The 27,193-nt window shown below is 42.0% G+C and overlaps 1 protein-coding gene across 1 annotated transcript in view; it reads right to left on the reverse strand.

The window, feature by feature from the left end:
• The window catches only part of LOC126456184 (insulin-like growth factor-binding protein complex acid labile subunit), a 225,371-nt gene that overhangs the window by 41,274 nt on the left and 156,904 nt on the right, over positions 1–27,193 (reverse strand). The window contains exon 5 of the mRNA XM_050091937.1: positions 1,076–1,420. Coding sequence (XP_049947894.1) covers positions 1,076–1,420 — 345 coding nt within the window. The remainder of the gene's footprint in view (positions 1–1,075; positions 1,421–27,193) is intronic.

The raw sequence follows: 27,193 nt of genomic DNA on the forward strand, positions 1-27,193 counted from the left end.
ATGCGTCATGTGCCACCAAGTTCATCCCATGCTCATGAGTCAAGACCAGGAAGACGTTCGCCTCGCAATCTGTGAAGAGCTTTTGGACCGTGCTAATGAGAACAAGTCTCCAGACCTGGCCCCTGCACACATTTTTTTTATTTCCAAAGTTGAAAACCCTGTTGAAAGGAAGAATATTAACAATGTTAGGCGAAAAAAAAAGAAAATTCACAGATGGCACTTTGCGTGATTCAGCAAGAGGCATACCAAGCCTGCTTTCAGAAGTGGAAATGGCGTTAGAGTGGTATATGAATTTTTGAGCAGAGAATTTCGAAGGAGACAATGCACAGTAAGTAAATGGCAAGTATAGAAAAATTTTGTGGACAAAGTTGTGAAATTTTTTGAACAGACCTCGTACATGCCATGGCATGCAAATCCCAGCCTTCATCACCACTGAACAGCAGACAACAGGGATGCATGAACCAGGTGCCTGTTGAGGAGGCCCATATGCAGCAATGTTTGCTGAATGGCCATTAAGGAGACATTTTGGTAACCCAAGGTTCATCTGTGTTGCCAGTTGCTTAACAGCTGCATGTGTATCATCCGTACACATCTCTGCAGCTGTCATTTAGCCCTGTTGTCTATGGCCTGCGATGCACCAGTTGCCTTGGCACCACTTTTGGATAGCACCATTTTGGCATGCTTGGTATGCTTTAACAATGGCAGCACATGAACAGTTTACAAGCTTATCCATTTTGCAAATGCTTCCAACCTTGGCCAAAAGCCATCATTCATGCCCATTTGGACATCAGATAGAAAGCTTCATTTCCACATTATGACAATAACTGCACTGATTCTTGCTTTCCCACAACACACTTTATGTACCTTTCACTGATAGTGCTGCCTCCTGCTGTCTGTGAGTGGTTATTGCCCTTTGATCTAGAACGTGGGTGACTGGACTCTGTCTTACACATAAATAATTAACCCTTGGAAACAGAGAATGAAAATAAAAGCCATAAAATACTGCTTTTTCTAGCCAGACCTCTAAGAAGACATTTATGATTTTCTGTGCAGTATGTGAAGCTGACATGCAGACCTGTAGAAGTTGAGTAACAGCAGAAGATGCAAGTGGATTGGTAGACAAGTCCAGCTCACGCAGCCACGAGGGCAGTTTGAGTGCACCCAGCCCAGCCAGCTCATTACGTGCCAGTGACATGGTGCCGAGGTGTTCCGGCAGTGCTGTCACTGGTACTGACGTCAGTCCGTTTCCCGCAAGTGACAGCTCCCGCAGCTCTGGCCAGAGGCGTGAGGCCTCTGCTGCTGGGAATGTTCTCTGTTGTAGCAGGTTATCTGACAGATCAAGTAGGCGCAACTGTGGCAGTGCTGGCACAGAAGACAATGACACCAACAGGCAGCCACAGCATCGCAATTCACTTAGCTCCTGCAACAGCACATTTAGAAACTCCTATCAGAAAACAGCACCTCCATTTCAGAACATCTCCATGACGCTCTGTCACACCAGGAAAAGAGGGGATAATTCAATTAGTTTATCAGAAAAATGTAGATACTCTGTGCTTTTAGCCATTAAGAACACTTTTTACTATTATTTATATGCTCTAATTGCATGCATCTGTAACATAGAGACTATTTCAGGTCATCACTTCACTGCCATGATTTACAATATGGTCATTCATTTCTGATGTTCCATAGATTCCACCAAGAAGGACAATCATCAGGGATGTAGAACAAGTCATGATATCATGATATACAATAACAGAAAACAAGAAACTCATAAAATCTTAATCTGTACAGTGCATTAAGAACAGATTATCACTATGATGTTTTCTACTATTTTTGCTTACATCATCTAAATGTAACATAGTAAATTACAAAGAAAGCTGCCAGTTTGAAAACAAGTTGTTGCTTCCTCAGTTATGTTAAAAATCTTCCATAACTTCTTCTGGTAGCTGAAAATTTACACAATTACGTTGCTACTTTTAAAAGAAAGTGGTTGCTTACATCTGTAACAACAGTTGCCAATCCCCCCAACCATTGCCAACCCTTGAAAAAGTATCACATTACTCAGGTATCATGTTAATGATACATACACCCAAAAACCTGCAGGATCCTGTAAATACCATACCTGTGCACAAAAGCTTAAATACTACCTAGTGAAAAGGAATATTACAGTGTTAGAGATCACCTAGCAAATTAAATTCATAAATATACTTCTTTTCTATCACTAGGTTCAGGAAGACTCTTCAGGAAACAAGTGACACAGAATGTTATCTATTCTTGCATCTCCCATATTACATATACACTTGTTGTAAACAGTCAGTTGATACAGGATCAAATTGAAATAAAATCAAGTTACACACAACTACTTCCCAGTTCCCATGTAGCATCGTTACGAACATGATATTTTCCATGCAGCTAACAGGGATTTTCAATCTTTGAATTTAGATAGTCATATAATTTGTTGAAGGAGTGGCTAATGAGCTCTTTTTAATTTTCCTTTGAAATAACAGTGAGTCCTAATTTATTGCTTTATGTTAGATAGGAGCTATGCACCTTTGTACATTACTTCACTGTGAACCCTAGACATGGAGATGAAGTCTACACAAAAATTATTTATGTGTCTCGTACTATAACTCTAAAAATCACAGTTCATCTGAAACTGATTTTTATTGTGTGCAGCAAAAACCATTAAGGATTAAATGTACTCGGGAGAACTCCAAAATTCTTGATGAGATCTCTATAAGATGTAGCGTTACCTCCCTTACACAATATGCTTTGTACCAAAAGGTCCAACTGAATCAATTATTGACTGGAAATTGTTTTGTTTTTCTGCTTGGAGACCACTGCAGCTATTCATGGACATGTTCCCAAACAGCGATGGAATTTTTATGAATGACAATGTGGCATGTCATTGGGGCACAGTTCTTAGCAACTGGTTTGTAGAATTCGACAATTTGACCGAATAATTTGACTACACAGAGCAGTAGTGGGGCAAGGATGAAATGATACTACTGTGCATTGTTGCCAAATTTACTCTACACTGTGGCTCTCCCTGGGGTGTTGTTTACCTAGCCACCATGGCTGACATGGCTTTCATAGCTGCGGGTCCAGTGCGGAGTGACATGTTTGCTTAATGGCTCACCCTCACAGATGCAGCTAGAAGGTTGTCAGTGTTATAGTGACGTCTCCTGTCTATGTAAATAAGAGCCAAGTCTTCCTCTCAGAAATTGTAAAGTGTTGCAGAACTAGTTAACGGTCGCTTTTGTTATTGTAGGAGCTTTCGTGGTGTCTCAGCTTGTCTGCATGGAAATTCTTGCCCAAACAGGAGATTTTTACAAAAATATCCCAGAATAACACCAAATGTATTGTTCCCAATGCTCCTAACGAGGCAGCCTGTGTTATTCTTCCTGGAAATTGTGACATCCTGCTTTCAGCATAAGTCTCAGAAATGGTAAACTATCTCACCGCTAACAGCCTTCACCACGTATCTGCACGCTTGCGAAAACACTGTTAATCATAAAAGCTTTCTTGTTGTTTGGAAAGAGAGCACTGTCTAAGCACAGGCAGGAAAATCAGAACAATTATACAAATAGAATTCGAAGCACTGCCCTGCAGAAGAGAAAAACGGCTGGAATTTTTGGTGCCCTACAGCTTTTGGACTGGAGATGTCCTAATGGTGGATGAGGGACAGCATCCCGCCAGAGATGGGTGGTCTGCTTCAACTTGTCTTTGAACACTTGAACATCACGTTACTCTCTTAACTTTCCATAGATACCTTGCTCCCATCTCATTCAAACCAGTCTGTAGAGGCTCCTATGTTCTGCATCCGCGACACATGCACATATACAGACATGCAGAAAACAGAGCAAATGCACTGCGAATGTAGAATATGTGGGTAGAGGTGACTGGATGCAATCGAGTACAGTGCTATACTATGCCGCCTGACCAGAAGAATGGTGCATTTACGCTATGTGTTAGCAGCTGTGCTACATTTACAAGCAATTTTAGAACATGAACCAAGAAGTGATGTCATGATCACATGAGTAGAAGTGACATAAAATCGATAGAATTACAAAAGATGACGGAAAATAAGTATAAACTGTGGGAAAATACACCGAAATGCAGAGAAATTGAGGAAGTACTTGCATGTCTTCTGGTTGGCCCAGAACCATTCTCAAACATGAGAACGAGTATGCGACACCAAGTGGACTTCAGTTTCATAACTAAGGTGATTCTAAGTTAGCGACAGGTGTTTGTAAGGCACTGCAATCCATGTGTATACATCTGCTTGGCAGATGTCCTGTTTACAGAGTTAGTGGCGGCAGACGTGTAATTTCACATGTCAAATGTCTCTGCTATGCGTTTATCTGTTTCCTTGTAAGTGGTATTCTCTGCTACTAACGATTGTTTTATATAGGACTGATGCGAGCATAGTATAATTCCTGAACCATGCTGAACGCTATACATCTCTGGAAAGCTACATTGGTATATATCACACAGAATCCATATTTTAACTAAGTAGTTTTTCCATTTTACAGTTTGTTACCATAGCTTATCGTAGAGAAACCTGCAAGAAGAATGTATGTCATGCTCTGTAAATATATTTCTTACACTGGAATATTAACAACATTACATTCTATATGACTAATAGGTCGGAAACTGAAGCGATCAAACATTATTGCCTGTTTTAAGTGCAAACCATGTAGCCTTAGGAGTGAGTGTGATTCTGTTCTCTGTTACCAGATCCCAGACATTACAACAATACTATAGAATTGATAGTGTAGTTGGTTTACACAAAATGCTTCGAACTCCATCTGTCTGGAGCTCCATCATGCATAAAAAACCACCCGTTTCTTGTTCTTCTTAACCGTCTGCTATTATACCAGAACACTTTCAAATCTACTACTACTCACTGATAATGGGTGCTAACCTCCTGAACATGCACGCATCTGGAGAAATCTTGTGCACTTAGGTGGGTGCAGAACACCAGTTATGGACTCCACAAGCACCATTCTTTCACAAGACATGGAATGTAGCGGTCTACTTCTGGCCAACTGCAAATTAAATCGGTAACGGTGCTGCAGAGTGGGTTGGTCGTGCGAGGGGATCTCTCTGTCTATGACTCCCGTCCGCATAGAGAAAGATCGAAAATTACGCACTATGCTTGAGGTGCAAGAAATATGTAGATCACTGTCTGGTATACTTTGATGATGTATATGTTCGAGAATTAGGAATGAATGGATGTACTGCACAGTCATCTAACTACACTAGCAATCGTACTTGCAAAGGAGAGGAGGGGTAAGCATGCTGTTGCATCATTGGCCGGTGTTGAAATTACTGTAAAACTGCTAAAATTGTTCACAGTATCAGATGTGATACTTATTATTACAGTACATCGGCAGTACCTTTTCAATCCCATCTGACCACTGTTACGATGTTTATTACCACATAATGATTGACTGACATTCCTTGTTTGAGATGGAGAAAGAGTTTTGGTGGAGGGGCTATACCTTATGGGGATGGCTAGCATCAAAACAGTGATCGGATACATGTCTGCAACATGAGGAATCAATCGAAACAGAACACAGAGTCATCAGCAATCCCATCACTGTGACAGATAAGTTTATAGGACATCAATCACCTTCAGACAGCAGTTTGTAAACGCTCAACAATGCAGAAAAACTCTTTCAGTTTCCTTATGTTGTACCTCTCTTACATTTAAAATCATCCAGTGTGTGTGTGTGTGTGTGTGTGTGTGTGTGTGTGTGTGTGTGTGTGTGAGAGAGAGAGAGAGAGAGAGAGAGAGAGAGAGAGAGGTGGCAGCAACAGTAACAACTGTGCATTGTCTAGTTTTCTGTGAGAGACAGTGGATCAGAAGATGTTAATGTCAGTGTAGAACCTGACACAGACCTCACAGTCGCGTTAAAAACAAAATGTATGACAGTGTACAAAGCGTGTTACAGCAGAAAAAAAACAGTGTTTCAAACATTGCGACTGAAAGTGTGGTCTGTGGGATACGGTCATCCTCCTCCTACAGTAAGGGCGTTGACACTTTACACTGGTATGTGCAAGGGACTTCAATCAGTGGCTGCCTGCTCCAATGGATAAATACCTGTATATTTAATAGGATCGCCACATGTGCTCGAATCTGGCATGCAAATGGTATTTCTTTTCGATGTGTGTGTGTGTGTGTGTGTGTGTGTGTGTGTGTTTCAACATATGGAGAGAAAATGACTATGTCTAGTCGTAAGGAAGGTATAGATTTAATGTGGTCTACTGCGATGGCCACAAAGGGAATGAAAGATTTTCGTTTACTTGGAAAAGTATGCCAAGTCATAAGAATGGTACAGATGTTTCTATTTCCAGAGCCACTGCCATCAGCAGGGGGTATTTCCAATACTTCGCTTATTGCCTTATGTTGTCCAATTGAGACTGCGATCGTAATATTTAATTGTAAGTACAGTAATAAAACATATGTGGCCGGTTTCCTAGGACGATTCTGTATGGTGTGCAAGGAGTACATGGTGGCGGTAGCCTGTCGTGGGAATGATTCACGTTTCCAGTTAATGGCAGGGGCCATCCGAATGGAAAGACTGAGTGGGGTACAGGAATCTAGCTGACTTAACCATGTCGCCCTCTAGATGGCTGAATAGTGAACCAATACTCACTATGTCCATAGCTCATGGTCTTGTGGTAGCATTCTCGCTTCCTGCGCACGGGGTCCCGGTTCGATAGCTGTAGGGGTCAGGGATTTTCCCTGCCTCGAGACGACTGGGTGTTGTTGTGTCGTCTTCATCATCATCATTCATCCCCATTACAGTCGGAGGAAGCCAATGGCAAACCACCTTCGCTAGGACCTTGCCTAGTCGGTGGTGTGGGTCTCCTGCATCGTCCCCTCTGAGTAAGGGACCACATCATCATCACTCGCTATGTGTTGGACAGCCTTCATGATCGCACGTGTTCTCCATGGAAATTTGAGAACATTCAATATGGACGTGTGTTTGCACTGGACCGTTATTCCCTCCTATGTAAATTGTGTGGTTGGCTGCTTCTGCACATTTTCCGTCTTTATTTGATTGAGAGAACTTTGATTGTGGTGTGTGCATCTATACCCAGGCCGCTGAAACATGTCACTTCAAGGTCACTCCCCGAGCGCCGTTGAATTGGTAGTATAACTAACAAGTGAGGAACGGGAGGCGGCGCTTCTACTGAACCAATAACAGCACCGAAATAAAGCCGGTTCCGGCGTCGACACTACCACGTTGCCGGCTTCCATGTAAACATTGATGTTAGTGCGCGAACGCCTGCTGCTGTGTTGTGTTACCGCCTCAACTACAGTTTTTGTTTGTGAAACAATGTCACCAAAACGATGATGTCGTTCACCAAGCGACAATCCGTTGCGCCGTGGAGTGACATTAAATAGTCAGGCTTTGGAATTACTACAGAGGACGCATGAGTTTTATGAACAAGAAAAAGAATTTGTTTCTGTTCATGGGCATGCGTCAGTTCCTGCCGATAAAGTTTTTGAGCGTACCTCAAAAACTCTAGGACTCAGTGAAAGAAAGTTATAACGAAAGAGGTGCTGCCAGTCGCGGTGGCTGAGCGGTTCTAGTCGCTACACTCTGGAACCACGCTACTGCTGTGGTTGCAGGTTCGAATCCTGCCTTGGGCATGGATGTGTGTGACGTCCTAAGGTCTAGGGGACTGATGACCTCATACTATCAAACGCTTACGCTCCGTCGTCGTTCTCTCCATTGTTAGAAAAACGTACTTTGTTGCACTTACGTGTAAACGTTGATTGTAGCTTACATTTAACAAAACGTACTTCGGAGATGGGGCGTGTGCGGTGGCAGCTATTGCAACCTTGCAATCGCAGTGTAGCCAACTACATTCGAGCTGTCAAGTGACACATTTCACCCGCCCGGGTATAGTAGGTGAAAGATGGTTGGAAGACATGTTTGCTGGTTTTCTGGACATGAGAATCACCTTAGTTGACTTTGGAAATTATAGGGATGATCTGAACTCTGTTACATCACCGACATCGGTATTCGCAAGCGGAAATATCAGTTTCCTCTACTTTTTCGAGTTTTCACATAAAGATACTTCATAGACAGAATGAGTTTCCAGTTACTCAATGGTTTACAGCATGCTGCTCCTCACTCAAGTTTCGGGTTTCTAGATAAATAATTTCCAGTCTATATCTTCAGAATTATATTGTGCAAGTGATCGGTAGCATACTATGTGCTTGATATCGAGAAGTATCGCGTAAATGGTATGATATTCTGGGAAACCATGAGAAAACATATGTGTTCTCGTAATCCCAGTGTCTGGAGATGGATCTAGAAAGCACGCAAGGAGGTCGGGACCAGAAACAGTGCCACCTTTGTATCGAGGGGGAACAGACGCAGCCTTTGTACAACAGTTCGGAGAGTGACCTCAGTCCACTGATGGTGCTCTGGTCATGCGTTGGGCCAGTGTGTGTGCGGGGACAGATGACTTGTAACCGCCGGCTGCAGAGGATGATTTACCAACCTCGCGGGAAATATCTAGTGCTGCAACCACTATATACGATCCATGTGCTTATCCTATCTGTCTTTGCGCTATAAGCAGGATGCAGGAGTGATGATTTTTATGGCGTAGGATACGAATTGCATGTTTACTGCATCGATACAGTACGTAGTGATATATAGCCCGGTTGGAAATCGGTTTCACACTGGAATATTCAAGCTTCTGTCGTCAGTGGCAGAGCAGTGTAACTGAGGAAGTGTCTTCCCGTATTTCATGATCTGTAGACCACTCATGCAGGGTTTCACTGTCCATGCAATACGGCGATCTGTACAAAATAGTTTTGCCGCTGAAAGTTTCATCTGCTGAAAAAAAGATCAGTAATTTGGCAGGTAAATTCAGTAAGAGCGAATCAGAATACACCATTCATTCACAAGACATCCATTGTATTGGGACATAGGAGCCTCTACAGAATGGTTCGATCAAGATGGGGGCAAGGTATCAACGGAAAGTTCTGGGGGTAATGTGATGTTCAAGTGTTCAAAGACAAGTTGAAGCAGACCATCCATCTCTGATGGGATGCTGTCCCTCATCCACTATTGTCACATTAGGACATCTCCAGACCAACAGCTGTAGGACACCAAAAATTCCAGACTTTTTTTTCTTTTGCAGGGCAGTGTCTTGAATTCTGTTTGCGTAATTGTTCTGATTTTCCTGTCTGTGCTTAGACAGTGCTCTCTTTCCGAACAACAAGAAAGGTTTTACGATTAACATTGTTCTTGCAGGCATGCACATACATGATGAAGGCTTTTAGTGGTGAGACCGTTTACCACATCTGAGACTTATATTGAAAGCAGGACGTCACGATTTCCAGGAAGGGTAGCACAGGCTGCCTTGTTAGGAGCATCAGGAAGAATGCATTCGCTGTTATTCTGAGCTGTTGGGGCAAGAATTTCCATGCAGAGAAGCTGAGACATTACAAAAGCTCCCGCAATAACAAAAGCGACCTTTAACTAGTTCTGCGACCCTTTATGATTTCTGAGAGGGAGTCTTGGCTCTTATTTACATAGGCATAAGACTTCAGCATAACACTGACAACTTTTCAGCCATGCCTGCAAGGGTGAGCCACTATGCAAACATCTTGCTCTGTGTTGGAGCTGCAGCTATAAAAGCCACGTCAGCCATGGTGGCTAGGTAAACACGTGTGGCCAGAGGTGTCTCGCATGTGGGATGCACTGTCCCATTAGGATCGTTAGGAAGAATACATCCAGTCATCATTCCGCCTTGGAACTCTGAAGGAAACAGTTCGCTGATATGTTGCGACTGAATTTCTTAACGACAGTCTGAAAGCATTTTTACATGCAGTGCATGTTTGTGCACTGCATTATTTTGGCGATTTAAGCGTTGTGAGCATGTTTGCAGAGCTTTGTACATGCATTATTTTGCCAGTTTTACTCATAGTGAATATGTCTGTTGCATTATTTTGTGAACATGTCTGCTAACTGTGCAATGCATTATTTCAGTTAGTGAGCATGTTTTCAGAGTGTTATACATGCATTCTTTTGACAATTTACGAGTTGTTTTCGTGCCTTTACATCAGTATATTGCAGGATTTTGATGATTTACGTGTAGTTTGCAGGTTTGTAGACTGTGCAGTGCATTATTTCGACAGTTTATAATTGGTGAGCATGTTTGCAGAACGTTATACATGAATTATTGTGACAGTTTATGAGGCGTTTGCGTGTATGTACATAAGGGTACTGCATTGTTTTGGTGATTTACAAGTAGTTTGCAGGTCTGCAGGCTATGTAATTTGCCCCAGATATGACAGGGCTTGTGTTTCGTATCAGTGTAATAAACTACGTGAAATCCATTCCTAAATAAATTGTCCCAATGTCCTACTGAAAATAAATAAAGTACACTACTCCCCCCCTCCCAGCAATGGGACAGAGACTGCATTATTTTTCTGCCATTTTTTCCCGAGACGGCGATCTTGGATTACATCGCGGGAGGAACGACAGCTCTCTCTGGTGGCAGTACTGTGTGCTAGGTTAGTTGGACTCTGGACTCCAGACCTCATGGTGAGCACACTGGATTGAGCTACTGCCTACAACAACTCAAATTGTTTAAATAAACACTACATGCAAAAAAAGACTTGTGTCCATCCTATCCAGCAGCCCAGCACAGGTAGGTTGTTTTCCCGCCACTTCCAGGGAAGATGTGTTGGTTGGATGACTTAGGTTAGTGGAGGTAGCCCAAGTGACCTATTTTCCCGTCAAAATATTCCCACCATTATGTTATGTTTGTGGAGGTAGCCCAAGTGGCCTTCTTTACCTGTCAAAATTTGAACTTCTCGCCATTTTGGGGGGAGGGGGGGGAGGGAGTTAGGATAGCAGAGGTAGCCCAATTGACCTATTTTCCCGCCAAAATTTGAACTTCTCTCCATGACATCAATGCAACATTGCCACATCTATCACCGCCATCTTGAATAAATTTGGCAACAATGCAATTTGGGGTGACATCGCTGTTGTCTCACTACTGGCACCCTATAAGAGACAAGTGGGCAGGATCCCACACTTGCCTTCCCTCCCACCTTCACTCCTCCCTTCCTTTCCTCTCCCCATGGTGGGGATACTTGTCTTCCAGGCCTGTTCTATTCTATTGCTGATGGTACACAAAGAGATCTACCTGCTGACAGTGATGTACTGTTTCCAGTATGCAGAAATCAGTCACAGATGTACAAAAGATTCAAGAACCAGATGCTTCCTGCAAGCCATTAAACGTATTTCTGTGAAAGACTGGCGTGCCTGGAACAATTTCTTGAAAGGGCTGCCCCCCCCCCCCCCAAGAACAAAAGCTAAATACCTGACTAACCGTCATGGATGAAGAACTGAACGATCAACAGCTGTGTACATTCAAATGTTCTGGGTGTTCTGCCACACTCCGAAGTGGTCCTTGGCGAAGTACATCAGTCTCATGTTGAATAAACCTGTACTGTAATGCTTCTCACTGCTGATACCCCTATTCCTCCCTCATACCTGCACCAGCTGGAGACTTGTATCACTGAAATATGGTATCCTGTGCATGTCCCTGTTCGTCATATTTAGTATTATGCGTTAAACGAGTGTTATTTCGTGTTAAGGTTTTCCAGAATAATTTCTCTGTATCCGTTCAGCTAGTTTGTTAGGCTGCCCGAAGCTACTCTTTGGTGCTTCTCATGACCTATCCCATCATTCACAGTCCTTCAGCTAGTGGGTGTTTCACTGATCAAAGCTACTCTTTGGCGCCACTCTTTGGCGCTTCTCATTGCTGTATCTTCGTACATAAACTCGTTGGATACATTTCTAGTCTCTCGTTTGTTGGATTTAGTATCACATGAGAGATGTTCACAATACTGCTTCACTCAAAAATCCTCCCTAAAAGCGCTTTTAGATAATGTGCATAGACTGCACCGCGAACACGTGTGGAGCTGCCGGGTCCACGTTCGCAGCGGCGGCCAGCGTGATAGGACTCAGGCAGGGTTAGGCAGTCCCCAATATCCGCTATCAAAAACCTGGTCTTCACACCACAATTCTTGTGATAAAAAACTTCGAAAACACCACTCATCTATTTCTTCAAACACTCTACAACTATCGTTCTGTAAACGATGCTCTCTGGCGACTTCGTCCTATTACACTGTCCCAGCGGACTCGCTGAGAGTTAGTTCACAATACAGCCTTCGACAACCCCATCCATTACGAAAATATCTAAAATAACAGATCTTATAACTGAACTGGCAAATACCTTTGGTGGTCGAAACTCACAGGCCACGGTGGCACAATTGGCGGAAAATGCATCAAGATCTTCTAAAGCAATTACGAACTCTAAATTGTCGTGAGTAACCATCACTCGCCTTCCAAATAGTCACGAAACACCTCTCCCCCCACACCACCCACTTTCAGATCATTATAGACAGTGCTAATATCTGAAATAGAACAAAACACCGCAAAAATTACTGTAATAAAAATCTTCAGCCAGAAAAGCGAAGGCAGCTGCAAGTGTTCAGCAACATGTCAGGGAGCCAACTAAGTAAGTACAAATAGACAGGTAGAGGACGCTGGGAGATGCAATCTCTATCCTCCTCCCTCCCCTAACCCTAGTGCTGGCTTCTCCACTCTGATGGCCTATTGTAACTTTTTGCTAGTGGTAACAAAGAGGCGGTGGTTTTGCTTTGATGTGGGGTTTGATTTGACAGTGATACAGTGTTTTTTTGGTGTGTGTGTGAAAAACCTCTCTTCGATTGTTACATCCCTTCTGGCACTCTGAAATATGCATCAGTATTTAGTGCAAATATAAACACACGGTGAAAATGCAGTCTTTCCGAACATTATAACTTATCCCTCCATCGCTTATAACCGCAAACTATAGTAAACGAGAATGTTGTTGGAAAACGTGTTGTTTCGCAACACCCAGCGGGGTAGAAGATTGGGAATGCAAACGTAACTTTAATATGCACAATGGAAACGGGTAGTTAGTTACCAAGCCTCATCAAATAGCATAGTAGTCATGTACACGAAATTGGTGTTGGTAATTAGCATAACTACACACACACACACACACACACACACACACACACACACACACATACACACACACAAAATAAACATATGGTCTTTTCTGGCCATTGCAGCATGTATAAAGCGTGCTATAGTAAACGAAATAGTGCGTCTGAAAACACTGTGCTACTCTGTGTTATTTTATTTCATAACATCCAGGGATGCCATCAAACTTTTATGCTCCATAACACAATTGCATTTACTAATGATCCTATAGACCCCCATGTGATTTGTAAGCTGCTGTTTTAAATACACCATTAAATTAAGCAGGGAACAGTACTGTGCCCTCTGAGATCAAGCGCTTCTCACTGCTGTAATCTAATCAAGTTTCCGCATTTTATGTTATTAGCAAACGCCGTCTTTCGCACTACCCCTCACAGTTGATCTCACAACATGCGACGTCGAGCTTTCTGCGCGCAGCTCTGGCGAGAGTGCTCTGTTGTCAATAAGAAACGCTGCCTCCCGGCATCCTGTGAACATGCACACCATTCCTTATGTTAAAAAATATCTTCACTTTCCACTCTGTGAGCAACACCTCAGCAATCTGTAAACAGAAAGCCGTGACCCAGACACACAACATCATCTAGATTAATCTCTCAATGTAAAGACGTGGATTGGTAATCGTGCGTAACACTGAAAATTGTGTGGTGTGTTCCGCTCTTTGTCCACGCTGATGCCACAGTGAGGCGGAGAACATTGCTATCCTCACGGATACATCATTTAAGCACAGTGAAATCATTCTGGTAGGAGACTAGCGATCAGTCTGTTCCAGGTTCCTCTTGTGGTGTGGGTAGCATCAGTCATTTTGGAGACATCTATACCAAGAGGGCTGTTTGGAAAGTAAGGTCCGATCGGTTGCGAAATGGAAACCACAGTGAAAATCAAAAACTTTTTATTCGTAGAAGTCAGCCACATCTTCCAGCTACCTCTCTAAATAGTCGCCAATCCGACTTAGACATTTGTTGTGGCGTTGTACAAACTGTCTGCCTTTCGTTGTTTGTGCCAAAATGTTGTCTTCATAGCCAGCGGTTCATGTGAGCAGAGATGAACATCGGAGGGAGCCAATTAAGGGCTCTAATGAGGGTGATCAAACACTTTCCATCGGAAACACTGCAGGAGCGTCTTCATTGCCCCTGCAGAATGCGGCTGAGACTTGTCTTGAAGAAAGAAACGCGTGACATTTATATTATGCTGGCTCCATAATTTCAGGCGAAATCTCCCACCAGATCCACATAATTGGCGGGAGACACTGGTATTGTAAGCATGTCTACGAGCTCTCTATGCGCTCAGAACTGAAAAAAGCGACGTCACGCCATCGACTGACATACTAGAGACACTGATTCACGCATCTGTGCAGAGCTTCATCGCGTTGTTCACAGTGGTTTCCATTTCGCGTGAAACCGGATCTTACTTTCCGAATATGCCTCGTATCACAGCAGAAGCTGCATTGAGTCATCAAACTATTGCAATCAGCCAAATAACGTCCCCTCGAAAATGCAATGTCCGATTAAATACAGAGCTCATCTCTGGAAACGATCCAGACTCGTCCTCGAATCTCCATCTTCCACATTTTGTCAGTAAGAAAAACTGCCTCTGTCTTGTAATGTGAGAGCAGTCGATGTTGTGATGTGTAGCTTTCGATGACAATGTCGGTTTATACAGCAATGTCTAAATATAGAATCTCTGGTGGTGTAACACAGTGCATCAGAATGCTTACGAAACTACAGCACACAAGAACCCTCTATTGGCCTTCTTTCAGTACAGGTATATGGAAACGACTTGCTCCCAAGTACCAACACTAACATGTTTAGTGGTAGCTTGCTGTCGAACTTAAAAATGACTGTCTTTTTGCATGCATGTAAAAGACACAGTTCCCTATTGATATTTCATGCATATCAAATATATGTCATAGATATTTGTACGAGAATTTATTTACAGACACTAACTTTGAACGCTCTCAAACATACGCAAGCACACACACACACACACAAGGAGATTGCTGTAAGTGACTGGTCTTGTAGAAGATGCTAGGTATGTGTGTGAGAGACAGGGCGACACACAAACAGTTTTTCTCTACAAAAGAAATGAAACCATATTTCTTTAATTCATTTTGATTATTTCACATATAAATTCAACTTCATCGTCGCTCTCCCCCTCATTGGGCAGTAAATACCACCTCAGTAGCTCGTCCACTTGTGGTGGTAGCAATGATGATTCGTATATATATCAGCTGTGTACTGAATTCCGCCACGAATTTTACTTGAGTATTAGTAAACTCCACAAAAGGTACTTGTTCATAATGAGTTAGACAATATCACATTTACCTTGAATCTCACCTCACGTGGAGTGATCGATCCTTGTAACTGCCAAGAGCTCTAACCAATACTGCATGTATGCGATATAAAAAAAAAAGGCTACACAGAATCAGGAGACATTGCTTAGGTGAAACACAGCACAGATGTTAACAAGCAGAAAGATATATGGATATCTAAAAGGCGCAGTACTAATCAGGAACATGATAATTGACTTCGAATGTTCAACCTAAATGAAACTAACTTGGATATATCTCTAGTAAGTATAACACTGTGGCTAAGGTAATGGATATCCATAAAAGATTTATAAAATAGATCCAGCAGCGATCTACAAATTTTTTTTGTTAATGCTTAAGTGAGTTCAGAGAGAGAGAGTCTGTAAATAAATTCTCGTGCATGTATCTATTACTCATATCTGAGCCACATGAAATATCAATATGGAACAGTGTCTTTTACATTAAGGCAAAAACATAGTCATTCTTATGTTTGATGGGTACATAGGAGCAAGTCATTTCCATACACCTTATTGAAAGAAAACAAATAGAGGGTTCTTGTGTGCACTGTTTTACACCAGCAGTGATTTTCTATTTAGACAGTGATGTATAAATCGACTTTAAGACCGAATGCTACACATCACACGATCAACTGCTCTCACATCACGAGACAGAGACGGTTCCTCATACAGACAAATTGTGGAAGACGGAGACTCGACGTTTCCGAAGAAGATGAGCTCCATATTTAATCGCACATTACTTTTTCGAGGAGACGTTATTTGATTGATTACGATAATTTGGTGATTCGCTGCAGCTTCTGCTGTCATAGTGTAGATGTCTCCAAATAGACTAATGCTACCGTCGCTACAAGAGTGACCTGGAACATACTGATCGCCAATCTCCCAACAGAATCATTTCACTGTGCTTAAATCGTATATCTATGAGGAAATCAATGTTCTCCCCTTCACTGTGGTGAGTCATTCCGGACCAGCATCAGTTAGCGTGGAGAGAGAGGGTAACATCGCAGAATATTCCCAGTGTTATGCGCAATTACTACTCCAGGTGTTTGCATGGAGAGAATAATCTAAATGATGTGTGTTTAGCTCATGGCTTTCTACTTACAGATCACTGAGGTGCTGCTCGCACACTGGAAAGTGACGACATTTTTTAACATAAGGGACGGTATGTTCACAGGACGCCGGAAGGCACTGTTTCTTATCGACAACAGGGCACCCTCCCCAAGCTATGCACAGAAAGCTCGGCATGGTGTAAGATCAACTGTGAGGGTTAGCGAAAAGGACGGTGTTTGCTAATAACAAAAAGTTCGGAAACTTCATTAGTTTACAGCTGTGAGAAGCTCTTCGTCTCAGAGGGCACAGTACTGTTACCTGCTTAATTTAACGACGTATTCAAATCAGCAGCTTATAATGCACATGGGGGACTACAAGGCAGACAGTAAACGCAATTGTTATGGCGCATAAAGTTTGGTGGCATTCCGATCTTTCACACAGCTGGATGTTGTGAAGTATTAGAGTTAGAGTAGCACAATGTTCCCAGATACAATTTCGTTTACTATAGTACAACTTTATACATGCTGTAATGCCCAGAAAAGACATGTTTGTTGTTTATGTGTTTGTGTGTGTGTGTGTTGTTACGCTAATTATCAACATAAATTTCGTGTGCGTGAATACTATTCTATTTGATGAGACTTGGTAACTAAGTCCCAGTTTCCATCGGGGATATTAAAGTTTTGCCGGCATTCCCAGCCTTGTACCCCACTGGATGTTACGAAATAACCCGTCTTCCACCCACGTTTTCGTTTACTATAGCGCGCTACTATAAGCGATCGAAGGACATGTCATAATGTTCGGAAAAGACCGTATTTTTACCATGTGTTGATATTTGCGCCCAATACAGACGTATATTTTAGAGGTTGGAAGGGTTGAAAGAACTGAAGAGCAGTGTTTCATGACACTTAGCAGCTAATTTCCAGTAACGCTAAAAGTTTGGCGCTTGTGATCTCTCCGCGCGCTCCTCTTGTGACGCAGGTACAGGTCGCAGAAACCTGGCGCTTACTGCAAGCTGGCTCTCCTGTTCAGCACACTCGTACAACGCCGTAGAGCGTCACACACCCTGTCAGTGGAGCCATGTACGTTTTTATTAGGTATGAGGAGAGGAGAATATTGTCGAGTATGGAAGGTTCATATGTGTTGCAGTTTCGCGAAGTGATAGCGTGTTGTGTGAGAAGAATTCTGGGGTAGGTTTTCAACCACGAATAGTTGTGCTGGAGTTCCACAAACCGGATGCCCTGGAACGAAGCTGTTGTCGTCGGCTCCGAAGACATCTTGTTCTGAAGTGTCTGCAGGTGCAGAGTTATCCTTGTAACTTTGTTCCCTCCATGAGCTGTCAAATCACACTCCACCTCAAAGCAAAACCACCGCCTATTTGTTACTACCAGCAACGAGTTACAGCATGCAAGTAGACCAGAAAACCAGTGCGAGGGTTGGGAGAGTGGATGGAGGGAACAAGGACGTAGCCAAAGGCGACGTCCAGGGGAACAATGATCTGCCTGCCGTATAATGAAACTGGAAGTTGTTAAGGGAGATCAAAAAGTATCTGTTTCAGGGCGTTGCTGCAACGTATGCGTAACGTAGCGCGATTCCGATGCTGGTATATAAGCACTGATATGTAGGCAAGGGATTACTGTACATACAGGACCATGTGCTACTATTCTTTTCTTGGTTGCCGAAGGACAAACACCGGTAGACATCCACCGAAGAATGAAGTATGTGTATGGAGCAGCATGTCTGTCGAAAAGTAACGTTGTGAAATGGTGCAACAAGGGCTGCTGCCACTTCATGATAACACACGTCACCATATCGCAATTGTCGTAACGGGGAAATTACGCCAACTTAACTGGGAGACACTCGAACACCCGTCCCATAGTCATCTCTCCCCGTACGATATCACGACTTTGGTCCCTTAAAATAGGCCTCGAAGCGTCTCGGACGAAGACGTACTTGCAGGCAGTTGCGGACTTCCTCGCGCAGCTGGGTACGGTATTTTACCAAAAGGGTATCTTCAGCCTGGTGCGTGGGTGGAATGATTGCCTCTATGCCCACGGGATTTTGCCTGAGTAGCATACCAATTCTGGACTGTACGGTCTGCGAACGGAAACTTTTTGATCGCGCCTTATACTTTGATTTTCAATTATACGACAAGAAAGAGACGCGCCCTATCGACAAACAACAAGGCTACTGAGAGATTTAATAGATTTAAACTGTCGATATATCGATTGCACTACCGGACTTCGCCTGTCCCTGCTTTAGCCAAGATCAGATATGTACATTGTTGAGCTCACCTGAGATCAGCTTCTGTTTTGATGATCAGTTCTGTTCTAACTTAATTTAATGTAAGTGTTGCCGTATATTATTTTTGTGCTGTGTGCTTTTCTGATAGTTTCTAATTAGGCGAAAGTGTCCTAAAATTACACAGTCTGGTAAAATGACATACCTTGTGCGTTTTGCTATTGCCACCACTGCTTTATGACACAAGGTTATGGTCTAGTGTTGGCGACACTGCTACTCCAAAAATGGCGAGGCCGTTTGTTTAGAACAGTGATCTCCAATATAGAGATCACTGGTTTAGAAGGTTATGTTTAGAAATTGCGATAATTGTTTTTGTGCGACACACTACGCTTAGATCATTTGAGTAATAACTGTTTTCACTCAGAAAGTGAATAAATACTTCCTTTGCAACATTTTAAGCATGTTTCTAGGTGTGTAGGTGCTCGTATTTATTAGTAGTGCGCTAATACACGAAATGCTGCAATTGCAGGTAAAATTACATACGATCGATGGAGGTAAAATGAAACAGGTATGTCATTTTACCCACTACCTCAGTTTATGCTTCGTTTCTAGTCATGGTAATTCAACATGTGGTTCGCTACTATTACCATTATTATTATTATTATTATTATTATTATTATTATTATTATTATTATTATTATTTCAATAACACTGGCTGGAATTTATGACATAATCAGTAATCGCCAGTCATGGGATTCAGAGAGCATGCTGAAGGGTATTGATGCTGTTCATAACAAGCAAATGGACTGGCAGCATGCCTCAAACATGTTCGGTGTTCCTCAAGCTACTTTAAGAAGAAGGGTACAAGGCAAGAAAAAGCATGTTGTAGGAGTAATAAAGGCTTAAGTCGATTCGGGAAAACGCTTCCAGTAGAGCTACAAATTGAACTAGTACAGCATATTAAAGACCTAGAGTGCGGGCTATTTGGACTTACATTGAATGATATTAGGAAACTGGCATTTGAGTTAGCCAAGAGGACTGAAATTGACAATCGATTCAGCAAGGAGACGTTGATGGCAGGTAAATGCCTCCTTAAATTAAACAAACAAACAATAAGCATTTAATAGGTTAGATAATATTATGCGTATTTTTAATACTGCAAACTGATTTTTATATTTTGAAGATATTTACAAACAAATGTATTTAAACATATTTTGATTTTTTGCTTACACATTCACATGTCATGGCAATCGTTGGGTAAATACCCTTATGGCTCAGTTGTGTTAAGTGTTCAGTGTGGGCTCACAGTGTATGTGCTGAGGTTTCATATAGTGCAAAGATGTTTACAGGTGACATTTGCAAACAAAAGTGAAAATCTTTAGAAGACATAAGGGTATGTCATTTTACTCAACAACTGCCATGACGTGCGATTATGTAAGCTTTCTGATAATACATTGTAATAATGATACAAGGTATGATATAATTTGTTTTCATGAATCACTGTAATTAATGATTGTTAAGATTAACTTGCGTAAAATAAAGCTTATAATTCGAAAAATATGCCCACAGTAGATGTTTTTCTTTGTGTTACGACATTTTAGGGAACCTTCCCCTACGGATAAGTTTGTAACAAGAAAGTAGAAGAAACGATTTTGATTCGTCCACAAGCGTTATGATAAGTTAAAATACGTGCGCACTATTGTAATGGCCTAATTACCTATCTGCGGCATATTAATGTTAGCACAAGAGTTGTTATTTGGAGATTGGTAGAACTTAGGGGCTGAAATATTTCAGCATTTCACAAGGCAGCGGAGCGGTGTACATCATTGCAAATAAAAACTAAAATCAGAGAATAAAAATACACTTGGATTTGCTTGTGTCGCCCAGAAATCTCGCTGATCAACAAAAATACCGCTTGAACGACGATGGTTGCATTTCTTTAAAAAGTTTGCCAAAAATTCTGTCATTATAGCTCAAATTTGATAATCCAAGCGGTAGTCAGTCATGAAAACCGGTTTCGATACGAAACGATGGGAGGGGTTTGTGCCTAGCAGAGCAGAAGGGGTATGAGATGACAACACGTTCTACAGTTCGTTCGTTTCTAAAAGATTTTTTCAGCGGACTATTTGAATTCATCCGATCCAGCTGCGCCCTGCCCCCACCCCCTTTTTGTCCAGACTATTTACACCCTTGCTATACTATAATAACTGAAGCCACGAATTCCCTGCACAATATTTAAATCTTAAAATGCATGCAATCATGCTCCACCAGTTGTCGAAACATACATGAACACAGGACAAACATGCAGTATAAGATGTCCATCTTCTGTTGCGATACATTTTATTTCGTTTGAAAACAATGTACAACAGTTTTTTCACATTCTCCACCGAACGGAGTAGCTCTGCGCCTTGAGATGCTGAGCTACCAATCCCTGGATTCGGGAGGCGATGTGGTTCGAATCCATCCGGCGACAACCATGAATATGGTTTTCGGTGGTTCCCCATTTTCAGTTCAGTCAAACGTCGGGGTTGGGTCCTTACTATAGGCCAAAGCGAATACCTTACCATTTCCTTCCTTTCCTGTCAAATCCCAATTCCCTTAAAAATACAACCTGAACAGAGCCGCATCGAAGCCAAGCCGAACATCTCTTTGGAGACACCTGACACTGAAAAGCAGTATTTACATTGGAAGGCGGCTAGCGATCGTCATTTTGAATTATTTTTCTGTGCATAAAGATGGCTCACTTGTGGAACAGCGTTATATCACGTCTTCAAGTTTCACAGAAAGAAAGATGTCCTGTTGTGAAATGTCTTATTCGTAACGTCAATGGAACAGTGGGTCCAACCGCCACATCCCTAACGTATTTGCATAAGAAGTCATATAAACGACAATGTATGTTGTACATTGTAGAAGAGTTTATTAGCATCAAAGGCTTCATAACCAAATCATCATGGATAAATACACACTCATTTATGAGGTCGCAGCCGGCCGAAGTGGCCGTGCGGTTAAAGGCGCTGCAGTCTGGAACCGCAAGACCGCTACGGTCGCAGGTTCGAATCCTGCCTCGGGCATGGATGTTTGTGATGTCCTTAGGTTAGTTAGGTTTAACTAGTTCTACGTTCTAGGGGACTAATGACCTCAGCAGTTGAGTCCCATAGTGCTCAGAGCCATTTGAACCATTTTTGATGAGGTCGCATACATTAGAGTATTGGCTCTGAGCACTATGGGACTTAACATCTTAGGTCATCAGTCCCGTAGAACTTAGAGCTACTTAAACCTAAGTAACCTAAAGACATCACACACATCCATGCCCGAAGCATGATTCGAACCTGCGGCCGTAGCGGTCGCGCGGTTCCAGACTGAAGCCCCTAGAACCGCTCGGCCACCCCAGTCGGCCATACATTAGAGGTCGAGTTGAAATTAATGTGTGAATCAATGTTAAATTCCCAAAACTACAGCTCATAGTATCTGTGTATTCCGTTTAAATTTAATTCATCTGACGATAGAGTGAATTTGTCTTATTGCCAAATAAAGAAATATTCTGCATAATTTTATCCTTAGTTGTCAGTTTTTCTTCCATGACTGCATTACCCATGTAAAATAAAGAACAACCGCCTTCCATCACAATCGTGATTTTATTTCAATGCAGGATGCATTTTGAGCCCTGCAGATTCAACTTCGGGTGTTTTAACAGTCTACATTGACATTTTTTCCTTTTCTCTGATTTAGATCAATTCTGGTCCTATTAAGATTACAATGGTATATTAAAAAGGGGCACATTGTGATAATAAGTTTACAAAAGTAAGACAAATCGAAAATTAGCTTACTGTTTAAGGCAGTGGAAACATGGTTTTGAAGTACAGTATGCATAAACACGTTTATGTGCATTTATATACTTCTGTATACTGCGTATGTATATACTTATAAACATGTTTACCCACACTATGCTTCAAAATCACGTATCCACAACTAGAAACAATAAGTTATGTTTCGATTTCCCTTAGTTTTGTGAACTTATATTCATATTTGCTACTTTGTAATATACCTCTGTAATGTAACCAGGATCAGAAGTAACCTAAATCTGACACAAGAAAAAAATTGAAGCAGACTGTTGAAGCAACCGAAGATGAGAGCCCAGGGCTCAAAATGCATCGTACATCGAAATAAAATCACGACTGTGACTGGAGACGGTTGTTCTTTATTCTATGAAAGAAATATTTAATTGCACATTTGGGTGTTTGTTATTACACGTTAAACTTTTTAAGAGAAGCATTTCCTATTTAATTTTATAGACCAAATGCTGTTGGTATGAAGGTTTCCCGAAAGCAAATAATACAGATTAAGTTAATAAATAACTAAATATGTTTAAAGAATAGAATAAAAAACATGAGCATTTTTAAGGTCCTTCTTAACAAATCGGACACCCACACCTTTGACAAAATCCTGATTACGCCCTTGGAGAGAGGAGGATGGAGGTTGCTTACCTCAGCGCCCCTACCGGTCGAATTGTGTACTTAGTTGGTCCTCTCACACCTAGGTGAATACTTGCAGTTACCTCCACTTGTCTGGCTGAAGATTATTATTACAGTGATGTTTCATGATTTTTTCGATGTTCTGTTCTAATTCTGATATTACCAATGAGTATAATGATCTAAAAGTGTGGGGTGTGAGTGTTTAATGACTATTTCGAAGGCGGGTGTCGGTTTCTCACGACAATTTAGAGTGGTGGTTGTTTTAGAAGGTCTTTCTGATGCATTTTCTGTCAGTCACTGTGATCTGTGTGTTTCGAGTATCGAGGTTGTCCGCCAGTTCAGTTAAAAAATCTGTAATTTTAGAGATTTTCCTAGTGGATGAAGTTAGCGAAGGCTATATTGTAAATTAACTCTCTACCAGTCCTTTGGGACTGTGGAACAGAAAGAAGTCGCCAGAGAGCATCGTTCAGAGACTGAGGCTGTAGAGTGTTGGGTGAAGTAGGTGGGTGGTGGTCTTGAAAATTTTTGAGAACTGCAGTATGAAGACGAGGTTTTTGATAGCAGATATTGCTGACTTCCTAACTGCGATCTCAGGCACTGTACCTGACTGTGCGGTTAGCCAGCTGCAGGCGCCACTCACCCAGCAGTTGAGGCCTCGCTCGCTGGTCGCCGCCGCGGATTCGGGCCAGCAGCTCCACATACGTTCGCTGAGCAATCTTTGAGCACGAACTGTAAGTACGTTTAGCGACGATTTTTGAGTGAACTCTGTCGTCAAATTCATGTGGACTAGGGTATACAGCAATGCAACGTTCAGTTCAATTTTTTCGAAAGTGGTATTGCGAACACCTCTCACGTGATACTAAATCCAATGAACGAGAGACCATACAAGTTACTGGCGGGTACAGGTATGAAGTAGCAGCAGTGAGAAGTGCCAGAGTATCTCTGATCAGTCTAACACTCACTACCTGAAGGACTGTGAAGGATGGAATAGCTATTGAGAAGAACCAAAAAGTAGCTTTGGCCAGCCTAACACTATAGCTGAAGGGATACAGAGAAATTATCCTGGCAAACATTAACACGAAATAACACTTGTTTAACGCACAATACTAAATATAATGGGAATATGCATAGGAGACCATATTCCAGCGCTAAAAGTTCCCAGTGGGAATAGGTTTGTGGGAGGAATAGAAGTATTAGCAGTGAGAAGCATCAAAGAATAGTTTTGACTAGTGTAATGTTTATTCTACATGATACTGATTTTACTTAGCCAAGGACTGCTTTAGAAGTGTGGCAGAACATCCAGAACGTTTGAAACCACATCGCTGTTCATCGTTCAGTTCTTCATACATGAAGAATTTGGTTCCAGGAGGGCAGTCCTTCCAAGAAATTGTTCCAAGGGGACCAGTCTTTCCGAGAAATACATTTAATTGGATGCAGGAAGCATCCGATTATTGAGTCTTTTGTCCATCTGTGACTGGTGTCTGCATACTGGAAACAGTCCATCACTCCCAGCAGATGGATCTCTTTGTGTGCCATCAACGACAGGATAGGTCAGGCTTGGAAAACCGGTATCTCCACCTACGAGGGGAGGAAAAGAAGGTACGAGGGTAGATAGGAGGGAAGGTGAGACCAGTTGTAAGCTGCTTAGTCTGTATCCACACATTGAGGTGAATACGCATGCAGCTGCTGCCACACTCTCCTGGCAGAAATCTTTTGGGGTCAGTTTTTGTGGTAGTTGTATTATTACAATGATTTTTCTCAATTCCTAGTGAATGTGTTGCAGTATAGTCCGTTGTTTTCACGAGATTTTCAATGCGTAATTGGAGCAGTGAAGCATTTTCCATCAGTTGTGGTAGCATATATTGATCTTCCTGCGCTTCAGTGATAGTTTGGTGCCCTGTCCTTTCTTACCATGTGTATCTCTATGTCTGTGTACTAGTTCCTCAGCTGCAATACACTTGTAGCTCGATAGGAGGCAACGTTTCCTACAGTTCAGTGATAGTTTGCTGTCCTATCCCCTCTTACCATGTACCCGTGTACAAGATCCTCAGCAGCTGTTTCACTTTTAGATCGATAGGAGGCAACTCTTCCTATACTCAGTGACAGTTTACTGTTATGTCCCTTCTTATCATGTAAATGTGTGTGTGTGTGTGTGTGTGTGTGTGTGTGTGTGTGTGTGTGTGTGTGTGTACAACTTTCTATATTTCACTTGTAGCTGTAGGAGGCTACCATTCCTACAATAAAGTGATAGTTTGCTGTCCTATCCCATCCTACCACGTATCTGTGTAAAAGTTCCTCAGCATCTATACTCTTGTAGATCGGTAGGAGGCAATTATTCTGGCAGTGGCTGTAGGACAGTTCGCCACCCTTTTCGAGTGGTATTGTGAACTAGGGCACACAGCAAGGTGAACATACACAGCACATTTCAAGCATCCTCTGTCGAGCCCCATACACCAAGGGGAACACCTCTTATTCGTTCACTTTGGGGTAGTGGAATAGGACGAATTTGTCTCCCGCACAGTGGATCAGCTGACCATTTCAAAAAACACGAACAGCTTCTGCACAGGCAGTAGTCTCTATGAGTTGCGAAAAGCATCCTCTGACCATCCTGATGCAGCATCATTATTTGCTGAAAAGTATTCCCCCTACGCTCATCCAGTATCCACTTTCTCCAACCATTAAGTATGAAGCTATGGATGTAGTCCTCAACTGTACGCTTGCAGATAACACACTTATTTAACTCCTCTCAGTCCAGTGCTAACATCTCGTCAACTGAACACATTCCCAATCAGTTTAATTAACTTAATTAATGCCTGAACAAATAAGCAAATATTGGTCGAATTTACCGCACATTTTGTGTTATGAGATACGTTTTTTCATGAGAGCTTTTTCTATCGTCTCGTCAATTTTAAGCAGTTGTGCTTATTTGAATTTCAGACAGCAAAGTTTGTGGGGTAATAACCAGTTCTGTATACCCGGTAAAATTTACGATATTCTTCCAGGAGGATGACACATATACATAAAAGAACTCAATTCCCAAGACAGTACCTTACATCCTTCCTCTCCTGCAACTCAGCACAGATTGAGTCTTTTTCCCCACCAATTCACAACTGGGGAGAGGGGAGGGGAAGTAGGGGACGGGAGGGGATGATTTTCGTCAACTATGTGTAAAATACCGTCCACATACTGTTTCCCAAATTTCTACAAAATCAATTCAAACTTGATTTTTGAAATAATTATAAAAATATATTTTATCCAACTTGCTTTTAGAAAATCTGTTTTCTATAATTGATTTCAAACTAATCACTGTCAGAAAGAGCATGTTTTCAAACATTCAGAAAGTCACGTTTGATTTTTCAAATTGTGTTAACTGGGTTTCTTCAGCCAGGTTCCCAGGCATCTACTTTGGTTTCGTAATTTAGTTAATAAAGCCTTGTGGTCGTACCTGCCTGCTTACAACGCATTTACTAAGTACCTTATCTCCAATTCTGTGGGTGTATCTAACATAGGCGGCAGGCAATATGTTACATCAATTTTGATCTTATACTTCTCAATATTGCATCATTATTAACATATCAACGGAACAAAATAATGCACTGATAAAATTTATGCGTCGTCAAGGCCTGGCTTATTCATTTTAAGGCTCTGATGACAGGGCGCTTGTTGGGTACCAGAACAACAGGTCATTTTACGCTTTCTGTTTCTTCAATATCATCGGCTGTCTGACAGTATCAGCTTCCAGAAAAAGAACAGCAGAAAGTAGCTCAAAAATTTCGTCAAATGTAAATGCAGTGTTGAGAAGTTTAAAATCAAAATTGAAACTATATTTTGCTTGTCGTCTGTTTGAGATATTCTTACAGACTTGGGAATCGGAGATAAGGTAGTTAGCAACCGGCTTTGTAAGCAGACAGGTACCATGAAAAGGTTTGGGCCTGTGGCGTAGTTTGCCTTAGACGGGCCCTGTTTAAAAATTTGTCGCTGGGCCCTTTTACCCAACTGTGTCGAAGCTTA

The sequence above is a fragment of the Schistocerca serialis genome, chromosome 2 (genome assembly GCF_023864345.2).
Source record: "Schistocerca serialis cubense isolate TAMUIC-IGC-003099 chromosome 2, iqSchSeri2.2, whole genome shotgun sequence".
Taxonomy (NCBI): domain Eukaryota; kingdom Metazoa; phylum Arthropoda; class Insecta; order Orthoptera; family Acrididae; genus Schistocerca; species Schistocerca serialis.